Here is a 22016-nt window from a genome sequence, read left to right as displayed (position 1 = left end):
TATGCCCCCTGCCTCTCTCTCTGCCATTGTCAGGATGAAGACTGGGAGTTCTAAGCTCTTGTGTGATCCCTCAGCAGTTACACTCTGTGCTGAAACATTAAAAACAGCCTGAGGGAGAGTTCCCGCGCGTGCCCCTGCGCTGATGGAGGAGGCACCAGGGTAGCGGACAAAATAATTGATTTGTCACAGCAAAATCAAAACATTTTTGCACCTCTACTTTTCTCAGATCCACTTTTCCTCTTGGTGTGGCCGCTCCGTAGCCATTCCAGCCTCAGACGTTTTTCAGTCTAATTGTGCTCGTAATTGCTGTGATTCAAAGGCTTCAGCCCTGCTGGATTACACTGAAGCATTGCAGATTCAGCCAAGATGATGTATTTTAAAAGTGAAAATAAAGAAATTTAATTATTCTTTTTTTGTACAGATTAAAGGACAAATTAAAAGCTGAAAAATCAGTCTTGGAGTAATGATACGATTACGACTCTGATACGATTAATCATGACTCTTTCCTGGAGTTCCACCCCCCCCATAAGTGTCCCACAGGCCTGCCGCCACTCATTAGACACAGTTAGTGTTAAGGGTTGTTTTCGATGCGAACTGAGCAGATACATTAGCAAGGTTCAAAGATTAATTACACAAACTGCTGCTTTGTTTCAGTGAAAAAACCCTTTTACCACATCTCCTTGTTTCTTTGGACAGGATGGTAATAGTTCTTTGGCTTTGGGGGGATTGACTTGTGACTGTAGAGGAATTTAGGTCACAGTGCTGCTGGATGGGATTTCTGCTGATGCTTCTCTACCAGATTACTCTTGCTATGATCATCATACCAGTGTCTCTGATTTAGGAGTGACACGTCTAATTTGCCGGATGGATTTTTCTCGGAATCAGACGCCGTGGAATCGGTACCAAACAAACCCTTTTGAGCACACTGTACAGCAGAGGGCAGCATGGGTCCATCACTTTGCTTCACACTGAAGCCTGGAGAATCTGGAGGATGCAAAGAATTTTTTGTTTTTTTATTTTTGTGGTCTGTTTTGAAAAAGATTTCTTTTGATAAACATCCTCATCCATTCTAATCATGATGTCATCCTCCAGCTTTTAACGCTCTGTCCGGCCTTCACTCCAACCCCTGATGGCTCTCACATGAAAGACCTCCTTTGTGATACGGAAATAAAGTAGCTCCAAGATAATACCACCAATAACACAGTTACTGCCGATGCACGGATGTGATTGCACGGCCTCAAAAAAGCAGCATTTGATTATGTTCTCTTGTTTGGAACGGGGTCGTATAATTTAGATTGCTGTAGCCTTTCAGCTTCTCATTCTATGCTTTTCCTCCATCAGATGAATACAAAAATGCATTCAACAGTAGAAGGACAAGGTTTTTAAATAGTCATGGAGGAAATGAAAGTCTTAAAGGCCAATAGTATGTCTTTTATTTATTATATTATATAAAGAAAGACCTATGCAAGCTCATGTTTGAGTAGATTGTATGAAAATAATTAATTAGTTTAAATTTATTAAAGCCATTTCTTTTGCCTGGGAATGAATTCAAATGAATTGAAAGTGGGTCTTCTTAATAGTGTAGCGCATTTGCTTTTGTTTTAGATTCACTCCATGAGAAGAAAGGACGACTATTAACAAAAAGAAACAGTTCTGAAACAAGTTTTCCATTCAAGCAGGTTCACGAGCGTAGATGAAACTTTCTCCTTGCCACTTGTGTCTCCAGGAGGACATGAACCTGAACGAGGAACGCAAAGCGCCGCTGCGCGAGAAGGACCTGAGCACCAAACGAGAGATGGTGGTCCAGTACATCTCAGCCACGGCCAAGTCTGTAAGTGAGCCAGTTGCATCTGTGAAGACGCCGCCGCGGCCGTCACCCGGCTGCTGAATGAATTCACCCCAGTCCTCTGCTCCGTGGCTTCACGCTCTGTCGTCTCTCGTTGCACACGCCTACTTTTGACTCTCTCCCACTCGCTCTGTTCGCCATGCTTGATTCCCACTCTTCTGATTGCGATTTTGATTTTGTCGCCTTCACATTTTCAGCTCAGACTTCATCAGGCAGATCTGAATCATCATCACTCTCTCACTCAATGCAAGGTGGATGGTCAGTGCTTGTCTAGAACATGCATGGAGATGGTTGGTTTCCCACTTGTGTGCTTGCATGGGAGCATTTTTAGTGGCTGGTGATGCTGAAGGATTTGGGTGAGGGGCAAATGTGGCAAAATTCAGCAGATAATGAACATTTCAGACACTCGTCTACGACCAAATTTCAGGTTTTTGCAGTAGTGCTGCACTTCAGTTTAATAATATCCGTAGAACAATGACAAAGGCTGATTGTGTTGGCTCAGGATGTCTGGATTTCAGTTGCAGTGCACCAGCCTTTGGCAAACACGAGCAGTCTCAGAGCACATTACATGTGGGACTATAAATTTAGCTAAGGGAATTTGGTCATTCAATTTATCTCACACTCCGATACGCTAACCTCATGCTGACTGCTGGCCTAATTGCACATACATATGCCATTGTGGTCTTTTTGAAAGCGCCTTGCTTTGACACCTGACCAAGCTTCATTATCTGGAGCAGGAATTGAGAACCTCTTCACAAGCCGTTTGCCTATTCAGTAATGGTAATAACTTTTTTGTGATGCCGCTCATCTACATGGAGCCGAACTGGACATGAGTCTAATCAGAAAACAGCAGTAGAGTAGCTCCAGCCTCACTATTCATGTCAGCGTCACCAAAAGAACAAAAGACTCCTGCCTCCGTCGCTTCCTGAACCTGGTAGCTCTCTCCTGACATCTCCATTCACTACCTCTCTCATTGTTATGATAATTAACTGGCATTATTGATAATGATGATTATCTGAGATGATTGAATTTCTCACAGGGACGATTGGGCTTTGTGAGCATTGATATTTTTATTCAAATGATTAAAGGAGACTGCGGAAGAGAGGACAGTCTCTCAGCAGCCTGCAAATATATTTAATAACAATGGAGGAGGAGGGTGGATGAATGTCAGTGATGATTTTTTATCAAGTCTTTCTGATGCCTTTACATACCAGCACTGGTCCTATAGTAAGTTTGACCACTCTGCATCTTTAAGATAAGAACAACATTAACATGCTCATAGACCTCAAAGACATTTAGGACAATCAAAATATACATATCAGTGGATTTTTTGTGGATTTTTACAAAGAAAACATTGTAATGAGTGAAAGCTAATCTAAATCCTGACTAGACCACAGAAGTCATCGTAAGTTTATACATCACACTTATGTATGCGATGTGGCTTACAGAATTTCCGGTCCTTTTTACCACCAGATGGATGTCGGGAGATAATATTTAACACCAGTTATTTCATCTTATGAGAATTTGGTTGTTATAGAGAGCCCTTACTCACATGTTGCAAACCAAATAACCATCTAAGCCACAAGCTTTGTTTTAAAAGTGGGTTTCTTCACGGCTGCTTTTACCTACAAAATCTCATCTTTTACTCCACGAATGACATACGTCCATATCCTGCACCAAAGACACAATTATTTAGTAAATTTAGCTGGCATTGTGGACTGTTTGAACGTCGCTGCTGTGGGGCTATTTTGGTTCTTTTTGCTTTTTTCAGAGGTATCTGCTACATTGTTGGGGTGCGTTTTCAGGGGGCTGTTCGAAGGACATAACTTCAGTTCTTCTCTATTATTGGGCTCTCATGAAAAGATGTGTGGATCCCATTTTTAATCTTTAAACCTTTGTCTCCTCTGTGGTCATGAGACGACCATATTCACTGTGTCCTGGTGGAACCCAGCTCTCTTTCCAGGACTGTATCCATGGACGTGTTTGACCATCAGCTTTGCATGTTCCGTTGCTTTTCTGTCTCATTTCATGTCCTTGCGCCAACACCATTTAAACTGCCAGACTTCCCTCTGCACTAATGCACTCGCTTGTATCTCTCACAGATTGAATCTGCTTTCTTGTTGTTTCACTGAAACGCTCTCATAAAAAAGAAGCAGCAATAAGTCTAATATAATCACAATGCAAGTGCAAGACAACAGAGAATAAAAGCAGAATAAGATGCAGCCCTGTCTTTTTTATAGGTTTATATTGGTTTCCCATTTTATGACAACAGGTGTATAAACCTAGATTAGCACTTCATCTAAATTCAGATTTTTGCTAATTGGTAGTTAAATGAATGTAGCGAGTGTATGATTTAAGGAAGTTAGCCAGGTTAAAATCAAAACCTTAACAGTGTATTTATGGCTGATTTTAAATATATTCTTGCCAGTGAGCATATTTGAGCCCAATGATCTCATTGTTTAGTGATATCATAGCCTGAATTCACAAAGTGTTTCATCCTTGAGTTTTGATGTAAAGTAATTTTTTGAATTTTAATGAAACTGTGCTTGACTCTCCTGACTTCCTCGTCTGTGCACACTCAAGATCATGTCTGCTCTGTCGGCGGAAAATTCTCCGACACATTAAAGAGCCCCTTTTTTTGTTGGGCTTCAGCATCTGAGGAATCTCCTTTAATTCATCTTTGACCTTGCCACCATATCCATATTGTCACATCAACAAAACGTATCCACAGGCTTATATATGCATACCCACGTATCAGGAAGTTTTAGCATTTATGAGCGCCGTAAACTCTAGTCAGAGGATTTTAAAAGGCAAATCAAGCAGCAACTCTGAGAATTTGAGATTGACTGTAAAAGATGATGAAGGATGAAGGAAGGAGGTTAAGACGAGGAGATCTCTGCGTCTCATCACTCCCCAAAGTCGGAACGCATTTCCTCGGCAGCGTGTCGCTGGGAAAGAAGAGCTCAGCCTCGGTGTGGAATATATTTACTCGGGTGACAGACACTCTGCTACCGTGAAACAAGCTCTGCGGTTGCAGTAATAAAAACCGCTCCTGCTACCTGCCACTATTGACAGATAACAAGGTTAAGGAATGGCTCCGACTGCTTGAGCTCAAGGTAGCTCTGCCTCAGAAAGTCGACATTGATGGCGGATGAGCGATATCACCCCGAGACCCTCCACAGCCATTTCCGCGCTAGCTGCTGGGCATATGCGCGCTTCCCCAGATGCTGTTGATTGTTGCGTAAAGCCTCGGCCACGCCCACTCTCACGCGCCGGCCTCGATGGGAAGATTTCGACCGCTCAGACAGACATTATCTTCAGTATCCCTGCATAAAAAAGTCCTCCCAGCGTCTTTTTAATTACATGTTCTTATTTAGAGTGTGCTGTTACTGTGTGAAGAATGTTTGTGAAGCCACACGAATTGTGCTCATGCCTCAACGTGTGATGGAGAGTATTCTCTGGCCTACTAATGACTGTGCTGTTTGTGTCTTTTTGCACATTAACCTTCTCCACTGATCGCTGCATGCAGATAACTGGGAGCAAAGTTGCGGTGAGTAGCCCATTATTTATTTGGCCTCTGAATCCTCTTCCCTCTCTGTTACTCCTCTCATTCTCCTCAACACGCACAAACACAAACACATGCATTTCTCTTTGGAAAGATGTCAAGGAGCGTGTTCAGAACGGTGCAAGTAAGGTCACTTTTGTGGCTTAGATTTTTATTTTCAGGCCGAGTGTTTCTAATGGGCTGTAATTTGCAAAGGCTGCAAATTGGCACAATCCCTGCATGTAAAACGGTCGCTTTCAAAGTAGGGGTATTGAAATTATACATCCTGGAAATGTACTGGGCGCCCTCTTTGTTGCTTCTTTGCTTTTTTTCTTTTGAAATAGACAGCGGCGCAACACATATTAGCATCTGAAGATTGTAGCGCCGAGGACGAGGGATAGCTTGAGCACAAACGCTCCTCATCTGCAGACTAATCTGTTTATCAATACATGCTGCATGTAAATGGATTTCTGTCCATGAGACGCATTGCAAAATCAGGGTGTGTGCCACTTAATAAGGCTGGGATTGCAGACATATAGAGGCGCAATTACACAGAATGTGGAGTTGAAACCAGATCTACACCACATTTGCCCTCATATATGTCCTAATTGTCTCTACTTTACGCCAGGAAATATGAGCAGATCTCAGTCATTTCATACTCACAATGATGTGATAGCTCATTTATTTCCTCTCTGTATGATGGAGGAGGCCTTTACTTTCTGTTGTGCTAAGTACCGGTACTTGTAGGAAAAAGCTGCTGTGTTATTGGCTTAGAAAGTGTCGAATTGTTACCTTAAATGGTGTTGCGTGCTTTCAGAGCGCTTCATCGGGATTAGGCGGCTTACTTGAATACAAGCTACAGCAGGGTTCTGTGACCTGGCCTTGCTCTGCCCGCACTGCCAGACAAACCCTACTCTTAGAGGCTTTTTACCAAGACATTTTCTATTGATTGCATTCTCTTCAGCTTTGAAAAAGTTGATTATTTCCGTGAGAAGAAGGTGTGCAGTGGTGCTGGTGGTGGTGGGAGACTGGCTTTCATCTACATGGATGAAGCAGCTGCTGAATGGGGGCAGCGGCCAGATTGTGTCCAATAAATGCGATGAGAGTTTTACTGCCGATCATTCCAGATATGGATGGCTAAAAAATGGAGATGATTAGATTTTTAAATCCGACACTCGAGCATACAGAAACCCTCTGTTGCCTCGGCAGCAGTTTACTGATTTAGCTAATCGACTCCAAGAGCCCTGAGAGCAGAAGAAAACAGGGCGAGTGTTTTGTCTGGCTAAGTTAGCCCGGCCGCAGTTAGCTCGCTGCTTTGCTGGCAGATTCCCATTTTCACGCTGTCAGCGGTTGCCGTGGGGAGCAAACACTTGCTCTCAGATGTGGTAGGAGGAGAGGGTGGGTTAGGGCTGTCTGTGGCAGGAAACACGCCACTGGAACTCCTCTGTCTCAGGCATGAAATCTGTCTGGCACTTTCCTCTCTGCCAGCAGAGAATGAGGTGGGAATAGAGGACTGTTTGAATTGGTTTTAATCCACTCCGACCAGCGTGTAAGTGTGCAACACTGCTAAGTCTCATACACTCGCTTCACCTCCTCGAGCAAAATCGGGGAAAATACGAGCCGTGTGTATCCTCTACTGGTAATGTGTAAATGGTTGCTGGGAGGTAAGCGTGGAGTCAAAGCCGTTGCTGGTTCGCCCTTTTGCAGAATGTTGCACATGCACGTTGACCACTAGGATGGCTTTACGAGTCAGTCTGTGAGAAATGTGGTGATTTATCCCCCACAGGTTGAAGCAGACACTCGGTAACAATTCATCAGCAAATTGAAGATAGACCGGGGGGCTGGAGGCTCCTCGGTAAACTACCTCTGACAGGCAGCAAAGCTCCAAACCACACAGTCGAGGAAAACAAGAGATTTGTTGAAAGGCAGAAATCTGACCACACGGAAGCGATCAGTATACATATGACTGAACAGATGACTGCTTATTTCCATGGTAACATAGAATGTCAGGTGGCGGTAGTTACTGCCGCTGTATCAACCTGCACATTTTCCTCTATTGAGTCAGGGTGTGGAGCCAGAACTCGAGGCCCGTGGAGAGCTCAGATGACAGTGATCATCTGCTCTGCAAAGTGTTGTTTTCATTTCCTGTCGATGGCATGAAGATGCTACTCTGCCCTTAGGGTGTGTGTCTGAAATCTCACTTTCATGACGGTTGATGAAGGTGAGATAGAAAATTGAATGCTTTTACCAGTGACCAGAAGGTCCTTGGTTATATCATTTGAAATCACGAGTGTTTTCTTCTCTGACAGTCCTACCACTGTTAACATTGATAGTGAACCAATCTTATTAAAGGTTACTATCATTTTATAAAGAATTGTCTTTTGATAAGTATTGGTGATCTAAACAGTCAATAGGACCCTTAACATGACAATAAAACTCTCTAATAATTATAATGATGGAACTATGGGATTTTTGTTAATTTTAGGTTAATTTTAATAATGTTTAGATTTTGTTTGTCATATAAACCAGTAGAATTTATGGTTATTTTTGAATCAATTCTGATAAATGACTGGATATATTATATATATTAATGCTCATGCAGTTCAGTTAATGGAGTTTCGGGAGAATTCACTTTGGTAATTTACTTTTTCGTTAGCACATTGAACCCATGGCCGACATCGTTGTTAGTGTTGGCAAAGACTTTGTTTACTTTCCTTCTTTTATTTGTGAGTTTTGCCGAAGACGAGATAACCAGTAAACTATTAGTTATGGATGAGGCCAGATTGCGACGCATCCAGACGGGAAATAAAGCGAGAGAGTCGGAGAATACGAGGACACGCAGACATCTGGCTCCTCTTTAATTCTAATCAAGCACTCGTTCACTGTGCCAGGAGTGTTTATAAAGGACCTTCTTTACAAAAATATGGTGGGCCTGAAAGGAAATCAAGGCTCGCTCCTTCATTGCCCACCGTACCTTTTAAAACACGCCTGAAAAGCCTTTTGTTTCAAGCAAGCTATTAAACTGCGCGCTAAGGTTTGAGCAGATTTGATGTGGCACATGTCCTTGGTGCTTTAAAAGAATGGCAATGAAAAATTAATCAGTTGAATGTGCCTACCATGCCCCAGGTTCACCACAGATTCCATCTTAAATTAAGATCAAGGAAACAGGCTCCGGATGGCACTGGTTGAATAACAGGCTTTTATTTTTTCTGACGGGTCTGAAAGCAGCTTTCAACAGTTTGTGATTTGGATAAAAACTTGTCTGGCAACGAGAAGAGGAAGGGCACCGTTGAAGCGGTGGGAAAAAGACAAAGCTGGAATCTTTTCCGAGTTGATAGAATCGATGCAGCGACATTTAGAGAAGCTTTCTTTGCTTCAGCGTAAGTTTAGAGAGTGATCGTGGCGAGCGCATTTGCACGCGGTGAAACACTTGAATCTGGTTCAGACTAAAATAAATGCTCAGGGACACAACTGGGTCGCTTCTCCTTCTGCCAGCCCTGCTCCTCTGTCAGTCGCAGCACACCCTTTCATATATTTCACCTTTTGTGCGTTGTTACATATGTGTGCAGCATCTCTGTCGGCCGCAGCACGCTGCCCAGACCGGGAGCGGGCGCTCTCACACGCGGCATTTTGCTCGATCCGTCGACAGTTTCTCATTGGATTATTGCACCTCTCAAATATTGGACCCTGGAATGAAATCGAAGTGTTAGTTCTTCACAGCTGATTTGATCCGTGCCGTGCCCAACTTCTCCAGGTGGAGAGTCTTATCCATCTCCTGGAGAATTTTCATATATAAATTGTATCAAACACTTTTGATTTGGCGGTTTCATATTGGATTATTATGCCGCTGAAGTCATATTGGATTTTAAATGCACTTTTCTGTGGTAGTCTTTCAATTCAATTCGTCATTTGAATTGAAATTGGTGTCAAATTGTTGGAGCAACCTGTTCCCTTGAGTTTTGGATGTATTTCTAGCATAGATAATTACAACCCATTACATATGGTGCTTTAGTAGCTATACCGACCCTTTTTCCCACCTTATATCATAAGTTATGGGTGAAGCTGGGCGGCCTAAGTCTGGCTATCATCCCTCTGTCAACAAACGACCACTCAAGCCCGCCACGTCTCCACGAGCGAAGCACCATCTCTGATTAAAGTGAAGTCAGAGTTTCAGTTTTTGATTAAACGGACTGAAAAGTGTTCGATTGTTTGATTCGCAGCAGTAGGCCAGAACAGGATGATCATAGAGAGCTAACTTAGCTTAGCCTCTAGAGTAAACTCGGATATTACATGGAGTACCTCACAATGTAGTGGGGGGGGCGGGTTAAGTCCGGCAGCAATGTTGAATACACGGCTGATTGTCTTTTGTTTGTGCTCTCATTGACCCATTTACTCACTTCTTTTCTCCTGATTGTTTTCCATCTTGGTTATGAGCTGTAACCTCATTAAGACCGGATACAAGAACCACCTGAAGAAAACTGGAAAATGCTTCTCCAGCTTTGATTCCTGTGTTTAAATACGAGCAAGACGGACAAACGGAAACTGTCTCTAAAGAATCAGCCCCGGTTCCGTAACCAGCTGAAAGTTGGAGCCGCCGGCTCTACAGGTTCATCGGCTGAGCTCCGTGGGAAGGATTAAGTAATCACCAGCTCCCACCGGGGAGAGAAAGCCAGGAACAGAAAAAACCCTCAGCTCCCACATAATTTTTGCGAAATTTTGAATCACTTTTGGTTTTTATCCTGTTGTTTCTCTGTATCTCCTTCCTTCTGTCAGAGCGCCCGTCCGTGTGTGACATATGTCTGTTCAAAGGCAAAAACAATCGCTCCTCTTCAATCAGAAGGAGAGAGCTGGATCTCATTATTTTGAAGAGAACATGAAAGGCTGAAGTGGTTACAGTATGCTCATCCTGGATTGAACAGCCTCGCTACGGCCCTGCTTTCTGTTCTGTTTTGCGTCTGTGTGCACGTGCTGGCATGATAAGTAGACCCATTTCTTTGTCCGGGCTGTTCCGCTCGATGGATTTTGAGCAGGAAACATGGACTAGAATTCAGTGTTTTAGAGAGGAAGGGGGGCGAATCTGCTCCGATTTCTGTTGATTGCGTTTCCGTGAACGCGAGGCACTACAGCATCCACATCTCCACACCCGTCGCGTTGCTTGTGAGCACCGGCTACGCTCACAGTTGTACATCTCCCCCCCACAGCTCTGTCACACACTTGACAGCACTGTCGGCACGCTCGGCTCGACAGGAGGCTCCTGCAGGGCTGCATTAGGCTCCATAAACTTTATAGCATATTTTTACAACCCGTCTCTCTGTATGCATCCACCATCACATCCTACCACATCTGCTTTAACTGTTCACGCAGCTGTGAAATTCTGTGTATCCCCATGTTTTATTGCTGGCTGCTCCCCCAGACTCTCCCCATCACTTTATTTGCTCCTTGATGTCCCTTTAAACATCTGGGTGTATTTATTAGCCCCTTTCTTTTGGGTTTGTTAGCATTGTCATGCATTTCATTCTTCTGACCTTGCTCCTCTGACCTCTGGTGTGTTCACAAAAACGTAACTGGGCAGAGGCTAAAGCTGTTGTAGCTGTTGGAAAAGTCACTTTGGTGACCTGGGTCCCTCTGGCCTTGCAGAGCCCACCAGACCCTGTGGGAGCGCCTCACTGCTTAGCCAACCACTCCACTCAGCACAACAGCGTGCTAACAAGGTGCAGTCTCTTCCTGTCAGCCGCAAGGGTTTCAAAGCGCTGTCATAGTTGGACGCACAAGAGAAAACCCACCTAATCGCCTCATCAACAGCCAGGTTCCCCTTGATTCCCCAGACAACTCTCTACGGTAACGACTGGTGACACGATCAAGGCCGTATTGCTGCTGTGCTATTGTTCGGCTTGTAATTTATTTTCCGGCGTTGCTCGAGGGAGATCCGCCGTACTTTGAAATAAAATCTTTCGAGCGGTATGGCTTTACAGGTGTTTACCAGAGGCACGCAGCTGGATAGAGAACAGATGAAATGGAGTAGAAATAAACCCAATGTTGGATATTCACGCTGTGGCAACACAAAGTTACAGAGTGGCAAAGTGTGGGCTGGCTGTGCCAGAGAATAGGGGCTTTATCCTGTCTGTTGGCAGCGTCTTTATTTGACACATGCTGGCTTGGACATTTGCAAATTGCCAGAAAGATTTTTTTTATTTTTTTTTAGTTTTAGTTTTGCTTTTTAACAAATTTCACGTTGTGTGTGTTGGTAGAGGGCGATCTTGTGGTTTGGAGGGAACCCATAGGCTGTTTTAGTTTGTTTCGCTCTGTTTGTGTTTGCTTTGAGTGTATCATCCTCCATACCATAAGCACAGCAGCTACTCATTCGTGGTCAGGGTCCACACCAGCTGGAATTCTCCAGATGGCGCTGCAGTACCGAAGGCCATCGCTTGGCGGCACTGGTTAACCATGAAATTGGTGGCTTGACGCAACGCTTATAACGGGGGAAATTAGGGGGAAAAAACCCAGTTTTTATGGATTTGGCCTAATTTTTTGTTGTTTTTTTCATCCCATGTAACTCCCCGCCATGTGTACCCCTAATACCATTTGTGAAATGCCGGATCTTTAAAGGGGAGAATAACTGAAATAGCTTGGTATATCTTCTCTGATCAATACCTCTACCCTCCTACTGTAGACTGAGAGGGAGAAGAATGACAAAGAACAGATTCATCATATTATCTTTGCTGTGTAGCGATTCAGAGTTGCTGGCAGGCGGCCAATCTCCATAGTGTCCGCTCTTCTTGTTCTAAATTCCCTCAGCGTTCCCCTGGAACAATCCGGTTTTGGAAAGGAGGCACGTTACCTGACCTGCTATCGACAGGTCTCATTGTATCGACCAATCTTTAATCCAATCATAACTGAATTATTCATCGCAGTGGCCCCTTTGATGCACTTCCTTCCCACCAGAACCCCAGCGTAGATTTCGCTGTCGTCCCCCTGCTTCTTTCTGTATGTTTCTCTAATGTGTTTTGCCAGCTCTTTTCCCAGAGATATGAACATCAAATCTCTGCTCATTTCTCTCCACGCAGGGCCACATTTGCTCGTCGACTCTCTGATCTCTCGACGTGGCACAGCTTCGCGGCCATGTGTTTTCTGCTGCTGCGTGCTCTCTGATGGCTCTAGCTTTCATTTATGTGGCCCAGGATAGTCAGAGAGTGCACATCTTTGCTCCTAAACACACGCTGGGCTCAGTATTCCCACTACCTACACCTTTTCATTCAGCTCATGTGCCCATGCTAACATACCGCATCCATTTTTAATGCGCAGCCATATGGTTGTCTTGTTTGTTTTCAGGTGCCAGGCCAAAAATAAATGATACAAGCAAAGCGAAAGAGCTCAAACCTCTTTCGCATGTGTCATAAATGTTTTTAGCTCCATCAATCTGTGGTTCAAAACAAATCCTGCACCTCTCAAATGGGTCCAATTACCACATATTGGCCCGGGGCTAATTCTATGGCGGCTGTGGAGCGTTCCGAATGGCGGGATCTTTGATGCTGGCGATAGACCCAGCATGTGAGGGGACATCCAATCATATCTAGATGGCTGACCTCCCTCTTTATGTCCTGAGTGGTCTTGAGAGATGATATTTTTAATGCTTCCTCTGCAAACGTCTTCTCCACACCTGAGATGCTCGCCTCCAATCCAGCCCGCCACCTGATAAAATACAGGTCGCGCCATCTGGGGCTCCCGACGTGCGCAATTACACAGTGGCTTAAGACACGTGGCGAATTCAGCGTGGCATGTGAGTCCCCCCCACCCCTCTCAAGAGGTCCCGTGTTAGCTTTCAGTCGGCTGTCTCCGCCTCACCAACGGGTGGTGTTTGCTCGATTGTTTGTGCGTCACCTCCCGTGTCGCCGCGCAAGGAGGAGGAAATTACCGCCATAAAAGAATGAAATCGAGATGGGGAAAAGTTCCTTCCGAGCCTTCTAAGTAGAACAAAAGGAGGAAAAAAGAATTTTGATGTTATTATGCCGCCAACATCTTTGGAGCTTCTGATATAAATGAACTAAGGGTTCTAAAATTGTCGTTTGAATTATGCCTTTCATCTCCCCGTGGTTTTTAGTCAAGCAGTTCAGCCCAAGTCTCTAGTGAAGCTTCTTTTCCCCCTTCCTCTGTTTGCATTTCTGAACAAGCACCATAACTGTAATGAATTCTATTATTTTAAAACCAATTACTGTTAGTTGGGAGCTTTTTCCACCGCTGTTGTCGTGCTCTCTGAGGAATGCTGTCTGCGCAGCGCCGGTTTTCTCCAACCTGACGGTATTTCTGTTTCCCTAACCATCCATGCTATTATGGTTTCCTGGCATTACCAAACAACATCTATCCTGTGCAGGCTTTAGGGTAACTACAATTTAAGGAAAAGTTCCAATGGAGGAGTTTTAATGTTAGCGGAGTTCAATAGATGCCAGTGGAATTGAAAATATGTTTTTACATTTTTTAGTTTTGCAATAAGCTTTTGTTTTGCTTTATTGTCTTTTATTAATATTCTGGTGATTATTGTGAATTACTAACGTGAAATATCGACATTGGGAGTACGGTTCTGAATGATAGAATCCATTTCATAAAAGATGGACAGTGTAGGTGCATTTGGGGTTAGAAATGAGATGCTGAGTCTCTGCTGATTTTTAATCCTGAAGGGTTTTTCAGTCTTTTCTTTATATGTGTTTAATTAAAGCTTTGTGGTCTAACAAAAGAGTGTCATTTAAATCATGTTAGTCCACACAGTGTCCTTTTGTCCACAGAAATTATATTTATTCCCAATCACCAAAGACTGGATGTTTTTCTGCCCCCCATTATTTTCTTTTCCAGACAGGCAGCGGAATAATTGGATCCTGCATCTGCTCTCAGTGTTTGGCGGTGGAAAGTTTTTGTTCGCTTGTTTAACATTTTCTTCTAGACCTCTAATAGAGCCACTTATGAATCACCTGTGCACAACTTCAAGTCCCCAAGTTTTGCATGAAGAGAGAAGAAAAAGCAGTTTTTTTTGGAAAGGCTTTACATTACAGTAATGTCAGCATTATGCATCATACACTGAGACGTACAATAAAGCAGAGATGTAAAGAGGAAAGTAGATGATCAGACATTAAAAGCCTGACCTCAAGATTGATTTAGAGCTTATTTAATAAGATAAAAGGTCACCTCAAACAGATTTTCTCCTTAATTGACCAATTTAGTGCTGCTCGATAAGCATTCATGTCAAGCTGAGACGTTGTGGTATTTGACACACACTCACACGGAGAGAAAACACACACCGCCCCACTGCCCATATCTCAGCGTCATGATTGGTTATTAGAGAAGGGATGAAATATTCAACATGTTTTATTTGGCATGGGAACAGGACAGGAGCATGAGTTAGCATCAGTGAACGTTCTCCTAATTAGCTCACTTTGCCTAGCAGCTGTCTGCTATTACGGCTCTTTGTTCCAGATGTTATCTCATTACAATGGCATTGATCATCCTAATGACTCTGGGAGAGATTATTGGTCCACATTAGTGTAACCTGCTTGCTCTTTCATTCCCAGAGGTCAAACCACAAAGGTCTCACCCAACCATATGTTCCAGTTAAGGTTTCACAGTTTAGTTTTGACTTTTTAAAATCAATGAGAAATGCCAAGAAATATTGTTGCTGCTCCCTTTTTAACTGTACGCTTTTAATGAATTCTAATTGTCGTAATTTAGTTTATGTATTTTTTTTCCCAGGTTTTCTATTTTCTTGATCAAAGCATCATCTTTGTAATAGTTTGCAAATTGGATACTTTGTGGGTTTCGAGCCCATTTTCAGTATTTGAGAATATGCTCTTGTTTAGCGTCCTGTGTGTGTAAAATGGTCTTTATGAATAGAAAGAGGGGTCTTAGACTGCATGCTTTTGTTTGCTTTCCATTCTGCCCAGAGTGAGAGTACAGTGTCTACCAGTTACCTTGTGTGCAAAGGCTTGTTTTATTTATTTTCTAAAGCAAGAATTTTCGGTTTTGTGTGCGTCTCCCTCGATTCAAAGTGACCGTATTCAGCGTTAAGAATCGCTGGTAATATTGAGTGGGCTCATTAAAACTTTTTCAAACTCAAGGTTATTCTTTTTTTGTGTGTAAGCACATGGTGTGAGGTTTGGGTGGTGTTGTAATATGTTAATGTGTGCCGTCGGTGTGTGTGTGTGTGTGTGTGTGTGTGTGTGTTTTTCTCAGGTCTTTACTGATAGTGGAGGGTCAAGTATTTTTCTCTTCCTTCTGCAAAAAAACAGAAGAGAACACAACAAAGAAGTCTGGTTCTTCTCCCTTTAGCCAAAAATGGTAGAGCTGATGGCCGACTGCATGGGAAAGTTGTTCGATTCATTCTCACATTCCCTTTAAAGCCGCGCTGAACATTTTTTTTCCCCGTGGTCAGCTACTTTGCCAGGTCTTTGCCTACTGCTGAATACATAATGTATTAACTCGGAGCCCCTGTTTTATGCTTTTAAGACTTTAATATGTAGTAAAACAATTGGGCTTAATTGCGTTCATCTCAGCGGTTCATTCCTCACATTTTTAGGCCGCGCAGCCTAATGGAAACCGAACGGCGTCGCTTTAATTATAATGTACTTGCCCCTTATCGAGGAGAGATTGTTTTTATTTGGAGCCCTAATGAATTTCTCATCAGTTTGTTATTAACATGGCGCTATCAGGGGCACAAATGGAGGAAGCAGCCAATTACATGGCTTTGTTCTCCCTGATGGACAAGCGCTGGTGCCTCTGCCGAGAGACAAATAACAAATGATGATGCTATAGGGGTGAGACAACAACATTGTTATATCTCCCTGCCATCTACTGCCAGGCGCTGTTGTGCTCTAGGTAAGGTGTAACACGTCTCTGTTGATTCATGCATCCTCTTTCAACTTATGAGAAGACAGTGTTTCTGCCTATCAGTGGCTTTTTTGTGGGGGGGGGGGGATGATGGCTGACGGCTGCCGAGATGACTTAATTTTTATGAAGGAGCACCAGAGTGGCGTGACCGGTTTCACGAAAACTCCAATTAGTCTTTTATGTGTAGCATGTAATTTTTACCAATATTTGTGACCATTATGTTGTCCAGTTTTGACACGTTTCGGTGTTAAAATCTCTATAAAAGTCCAGTACTCGTCGTTGGTTGGCCATCTTTGTTTGCTGAGTGGAGGTTTTTTTTTTTACATATTAAGTGATCTTTCTATTAAGTTTCTCATGTGTAAAAGAAGTTGTTAGCTTCTGCTGGAGTATAGAAGTTCCAGCTCTAGTAGAGCACTAATAATTCTTCCCATGATCCTCACTGTGCGCCTTCCTTGACCTAAAACCCATTTGGAACTTATAATGAGATATGATGGGAACCTAATGATGTGCGGGGCCTTGTTATTTGCCTTTATTCACAAAACACTTCCCTATGTTATTGTATTTTACGGGTGAAGAGCTTGATCACTTGTATTATGGCTTTGGAAATGGAAGTCAATAAATTACCCTCTGATTTAAGACAATGCCCTTGTTTTTGGCGAGAGGCAATTGCCGTGCATTGTTAGTCAGGCTCTTTTTGTATGTGCCAGTTTAATCAATGCGATTACTCTTTTATTTCAGCCCCTTTTACCTCTTCAACATTCCACGTGTTCCCAGTTTTGTGGGATGCTTAAATGTTTCATGTGTCTCACACATTCAAACACCATTTTTGTCCGGATTGTCTCTGAAACTTTTCTTTCTCTCTTTCTTTCGTATCCAAAGATCATATACATCAAGGAAAGGGTGTTTTTGAATAGAAAGATGATGTAAATAGATAGGTGATTTGAATAACCTTCGTCGACGAACGCTCGATTCATTCATTTGAAATGCCTGTTCCCACTTTATCTAATAAAAGGAAACCAAGCCTTCTATCGTGAGTTGCGTGCAAAAACCAGGTCAGTCGGTGCCGTAAATGTTCCTTGTATTACGCGGCTAAATAGAGGCAAGTATTTGGGTTAAAATGACAAACTTTTCTCTCTTGCACGCTGATAAAAATGTTCTGCTTCCGAGTCGTGACATTCTCTTAACTGTTGTCGTATCTGTTCATAAACGACGCTGACTGAAAGGCTGATGTGGATTTTGCGGTCAGACTGTGATGAATCAGGGGCTGTTGACTGAAGCTTTGTGCTGGGCCACAAAGAAAGATAATTGTGCTGCGTTGCTGCTGAAGGCTCCACTGTGGGGAAACCTACCCAGGCCTCGGCTGCCCCCCCCCGACTCCCTAACCCCGCCGTCTGTTTCATGCGTCTTCAGACTTCAGTCACACGGAATGATGGCTCCAGTGTCTGTGGAATAGCCTCCAGCTTCATTTCGACTTTAAAAAAAGGCCAGTACAAGTTCCCAAATGCACAAAAGACTCGGAGGCCATAATGGGTTTGCAGAAGGACAAGCAATGCACAAAATGATGGATTTCAGCCCCAGACCACACTGCCCCATTCTTTAAGGTGTAACTATCCAGGAGAAAATCATATATGGGAGTAAAAACACAATTCTGAGTGGCAGGCTTCACTCGACCCCTTTATCTGGATTTATCCTGGAATATATTTTTACTCCATTCTGCTTCAGCTATACACAGGAACAAAGTCCACTTAAGATCGCTGCTGTGTAAGATGTCTTTCCTGCTCACTGCAGCGTTTTTGCGAGCTAATTAACTACTGTGAGAATTCAGAAGTGCTTCCGATTTGAAGCGCATGGCTGCAGCAAGGTGTTTGCAGCACAGGTGTCTGTTCTTACTCGGCTCCTCTGCCTCAGTTGGGTCGTCGCCTCTCAGCCGGGATTAGTCCCACCGCTGGTAGAGGATAAGAAAAGAGAGTCAGGGGGATAATGAGGGCACGGGGTGGGCCCAGGGGCAGCCAGCGGAGCCCAGTTAGGGGCATCTGACCGTGGTGCTAAGCCTCTTAACTCACTCCATCAGGACTGGCATCTTCTCCTACGCTACGCCACACGGAGCACGTTTTCTGGACAGTATCTGTTAATTGTACGTTTTGTAAAGCAGCCGGTTGCATTAGGCCGCAGAGATTGGTGTGATGATTGATACATCCATGCTGGATCTCAAAAACAGAGCAACATAATTTAAAAAATAACATTTTCTTTGGTTTAAACAGCACAGCCTTAAAAGTGCCCTTGGTGTTTGACCTTCTCATGGATATAATAAATCTTTTTAAATTTTGTCTCATTTAGCTGGTTTCTCAAGATATTTTCCTCCTACAGTCCAAAAATACACACATTAGGGATTAGAGACTCTCATATGCCTTTAAGTGTGTGTGTGTGTGTGTGTGTGTGTGTGTGTGTCTGGCCTAGGGTGTCTTTCTGCCGCTCTCCTAATGAATTCTGCGATGAGTCCAATACTACCTGTGACCCAGATTAAGAATAAATAGTAGTTAATAGGAAATAAAATGAAAATAAAGAGTTTATAGCTGCTTATTTAAAGATTTAGACCTTGAATCTCCGTCATTATTTAAGAAAACCAAACTCGTGAAACGGCTCCAGATGTAATTAATGCTTGAAGTTCTATAGTAACGTTAGCATTTAATATATAGGTCGTGTCCTACGCCTATTTGACTGGCGGTTTTGCCGTGTCATGCAGGAATTCATTAGGCTTCCGTCATCTGTGAAAATGTGTTGCTGTGTGTAAGAGCTGTTGGAAGTAGCTGCAAGTCAGTGTCTTTTGTGATCTGTTGCTATAGGATTCTTCCACCCAGACAGGGAAAACAGGTATATCCAATAATAAGTTACCTGTCCTACGCAGCTGCCGACAGCTGACTTTTGTTATTAGATATAGATTAAGGCTCACTTGTCAGATACGCTGCCAGGTGCTGCATCTGGACCAACGTTCTCCCCTCAACTCCCCTGGCCCTTTGCTCTCTGGTCCTTGGCTCATTCTGCCTCTCAAGTGTCGTCAGTCAAGTCAGGAGAGATATTTGCGATACAAAGGGGGTGATGGAGGAACAGGAGGAGGAAAATAGATCCCAAAGTCTCCCATTGTGCATACGTCTGAGTGTGATGTTTGGAGGTGCAGAGATGCTCCTGGTGCATTCCAGATGCCTGTCATTCTTTTGCTGTAGTCCCGCCTCTATAAATAGAAGTCTCTCTGTGCTGCAGCACCTCGGGGCCATTGTACTTTTACACCTTACCCCCCCCCCCCCCAGCTTTTTACTCTCCCTCTTCTGAGTTTCTGTCTTTTACCAAACACCATTTTTGCTTGTAGCACCATTAATCAAGACACATTTAACACATTTCAGCTACATGCACAGGTGTTTGGCAGCTCTGGCCTTGTTTTAATTCAACAAATGAACCAACAAATACCTCTTTGTCTCTCTGAAAGCTTCCTTACATTTGTCTGAGTTGTGTTGGCACCAATACAGATTTAACACAGTTAGCATGGAGGTTTGTGAAATGTAGCCACACAAGCCATCAATTCTTCATCTTTACTTGAACTGGGACACATATCGTAACAGCAACATGGCAAAATTCACACCTTATGCATTTTTTGCATAAGGTGTTGTGAGAGTTGTTTTGTTTAGTTCTTATTTGCGTATTCATGTGCTATATCCTATACCCCCCCACACCCTCCCTCTTTTATAAATACATTGCTTTCCTTTTACGGATTGCCTCCCTTGAGAAATGTCTTGAATAGACTCATTTCAAGTGCTTATATGCTATAGCTGTCACTTTGAACTACTGACAAAAGATTCAAACTAAGTGGCTTCTCTAATTGATGGCCATATCCTAAAAAAGAGACATTTTCCAAACACTTACCTTCCAAATAATTAGCCTTGAGTGGTACGTCATAGCAGGGGGCTCTAAGGGCTGATGGGAGCTCATCAGGGAGGCCAGTCATTTACCGGAGCCGGCACAAAGATGGCGTGCCCTCCCTCAGGCTCTCCCACCTTCCTCTCTGAGATGCTGACTGTGGGGTATTGCTAATTAACTCAACGAAGACGAGGTTTGTGCGGCAGCTGTCTTAAACAATGCTCAGGTGTGCCTGCAGCCTTTCCCCGTCTAATTTGGCTTTATTTCTCTTTTGTTTCATCTCTTGTAATGAAGATGCCGACTTATTACCCTTGCTTGAAGCCACTTACATCTGCGTGTTCCTGCTTAAAAACCCCATGTCATATTTTCTTTCTGTTGTACTGCACTTGTTAGCTTTTCTCCATCTAAAGCGTCAGCATTCAAGCTAGACTGCGGCAGGTGATGTGTTGTTTCTCCACGCACGGTCAAAGAAGGGAATGCGTCTGACTGTCTGGATAAGGGAAGGGTGGCATATAACAAAAAGACAAAAAAAAGAAGTTTGCCTATCCCTTAAAGCTGTGATCTGTCCATGATGGAGGTAAAGGAGAGGAGGTAATTACGGAGAGGGCTGCTTTTTTCAATGAGGAGCAGACAATAGAGACGCCATCAATAGGGACAAACTTTGCCTCATTCTCTTGCTACACACTGGGTAATGAAGACCTTTGCTATTGACTTAGATGGATGAGGGCAGCTCCACGAGAGCAAATGAGCAAGTGGCAGGTAGATGTTTGTTTAGGGCCGGCTCACGGTAGATATATTGGAATGGGAGTGAGCCTATTGGACAGAAAAGCACATTAAGTCCGGGGTGATTAAGGAACAGAGTTGATGGAAAATGAAGTGCTATCGACAGGGCTTTGTCTTTTCCCCAGTCTCCCCTGTACCCGCATTGATGCCCCGGCCTTGGTTCCTTTACGCTAAGCCACCCAACTGGATTCACGAAACTTAGGAGGGATTGATTGTTCTGCAGTATTTTTCCATACGTACAGAGCAGCAAATCAATTCTGCGGGTTCTGGGAGCGCTGGTCTTATAGCACTCTTCATCATGACTTCCTATTAGGTCTTTACAGGTAGTGATGAGTCAGATTATTGCAGTGATTCATGTTTTTATGCTTCTATAACAGTAACATACCTACAGGTTTCTCTCTCTTTGGCTCACATGGGTTTAATCAACAAACATTCAACTTCAGCTTAATTTAAATTTAATAGGATATATGTTCTCTAGCATTATTGCTTTCTAAAATTATATTACTGGTTACAATAGCAGGTAATTTACTGTTAAAGACTTAAAATTAACACAGACATCAATAGAAATGTCATTATTTTGCAATTACCTGCTGAAAAGCCACTAATGTTCCTATTGTGGATACAAAAAATACTGCTAACTACAGGGAACACACATGGCTGCCGTGGTACGCTGCCCTGTTTTGGGAGAAAGTGTGAACTTTTTAACTTTAACTAAGTTTTTATCTTGGTAATGAACCTCAGGTGCGTATTTAGTTTTATAGATGCAGCCACAAACGCTTTGTCTTGTTTCTGTATGTTCAGTAGGTCTCACAGGAAATGAGACCGCAAAGTTTTAATGTGATGGCAAACTGATGTTAATTGGTGGCTCCAATTGTTATCCCAAACCAGGAGGGACAATTCTGCAACCATGCATTTCATTTACTCTTGCTCAACTTTCCTCTGATTTCTTATTTCTTCTCTGGGCTTAAATTCCTTTACATTCACAACCCGAAATCCTTTAAAAGTCCAAGACCTCGGTTAAATAGAAACTCCCCACATGCATCCTTTCACAGGCTTTATGTGAAC

At 43.2% G+C, this 22016-nt stretch overlaps 1 protein-coding gene across 6 annotated transcripts in view; it reads left to right on the top strand.

Moving 5' to 3' along the window:
• diaph2 (diaphanous-related formin 2) overlaps nucleotides 1–22016 on the top strand; it is a 258036-nt gene that overhangs the window by 13287 nt on the left and 222733 nt on the right. For 5 of the 6 annotated variants that reach the window (XM_029847330.1, XM_029847331.1, XM_029847328.1 and 2 more), the window contains 2 exons: nucleotides 1727–1831; nucleotides 5376–5396. In XM_029847330.1, coding sequence (XP_029703190.1) covers nucleotides 1727–1831; nucleotides 5376–5396 — 126 coding nt within the window. The remainder of the gene's footprint in view (nucleotides 1–1726; nucleotides 1832–5375; nucleotides 5397–22016) is intronic. The other variant, XM_029847329.1, reaches the window with a different exon arrangement.

This window comes from Takifugu rubripes, chromosome 14, assembly GCF_901000725.2.
Source record: "Takifugu rubripes chromosome 14, fTakRub1.2, whole genome shotgun sequence".
Classification (NCBI taxonomy): Eukaryota; Metazoa; Chordata; class Actinopteri; order Tetraodontiformes; family Tetraodontidae; genus Takifugu; species Takifugu rubripes.
Note: the sequence above shows the minus strand (reverse complement) of the source record. Positions and strands in the feature narration are given on the sequence as shown.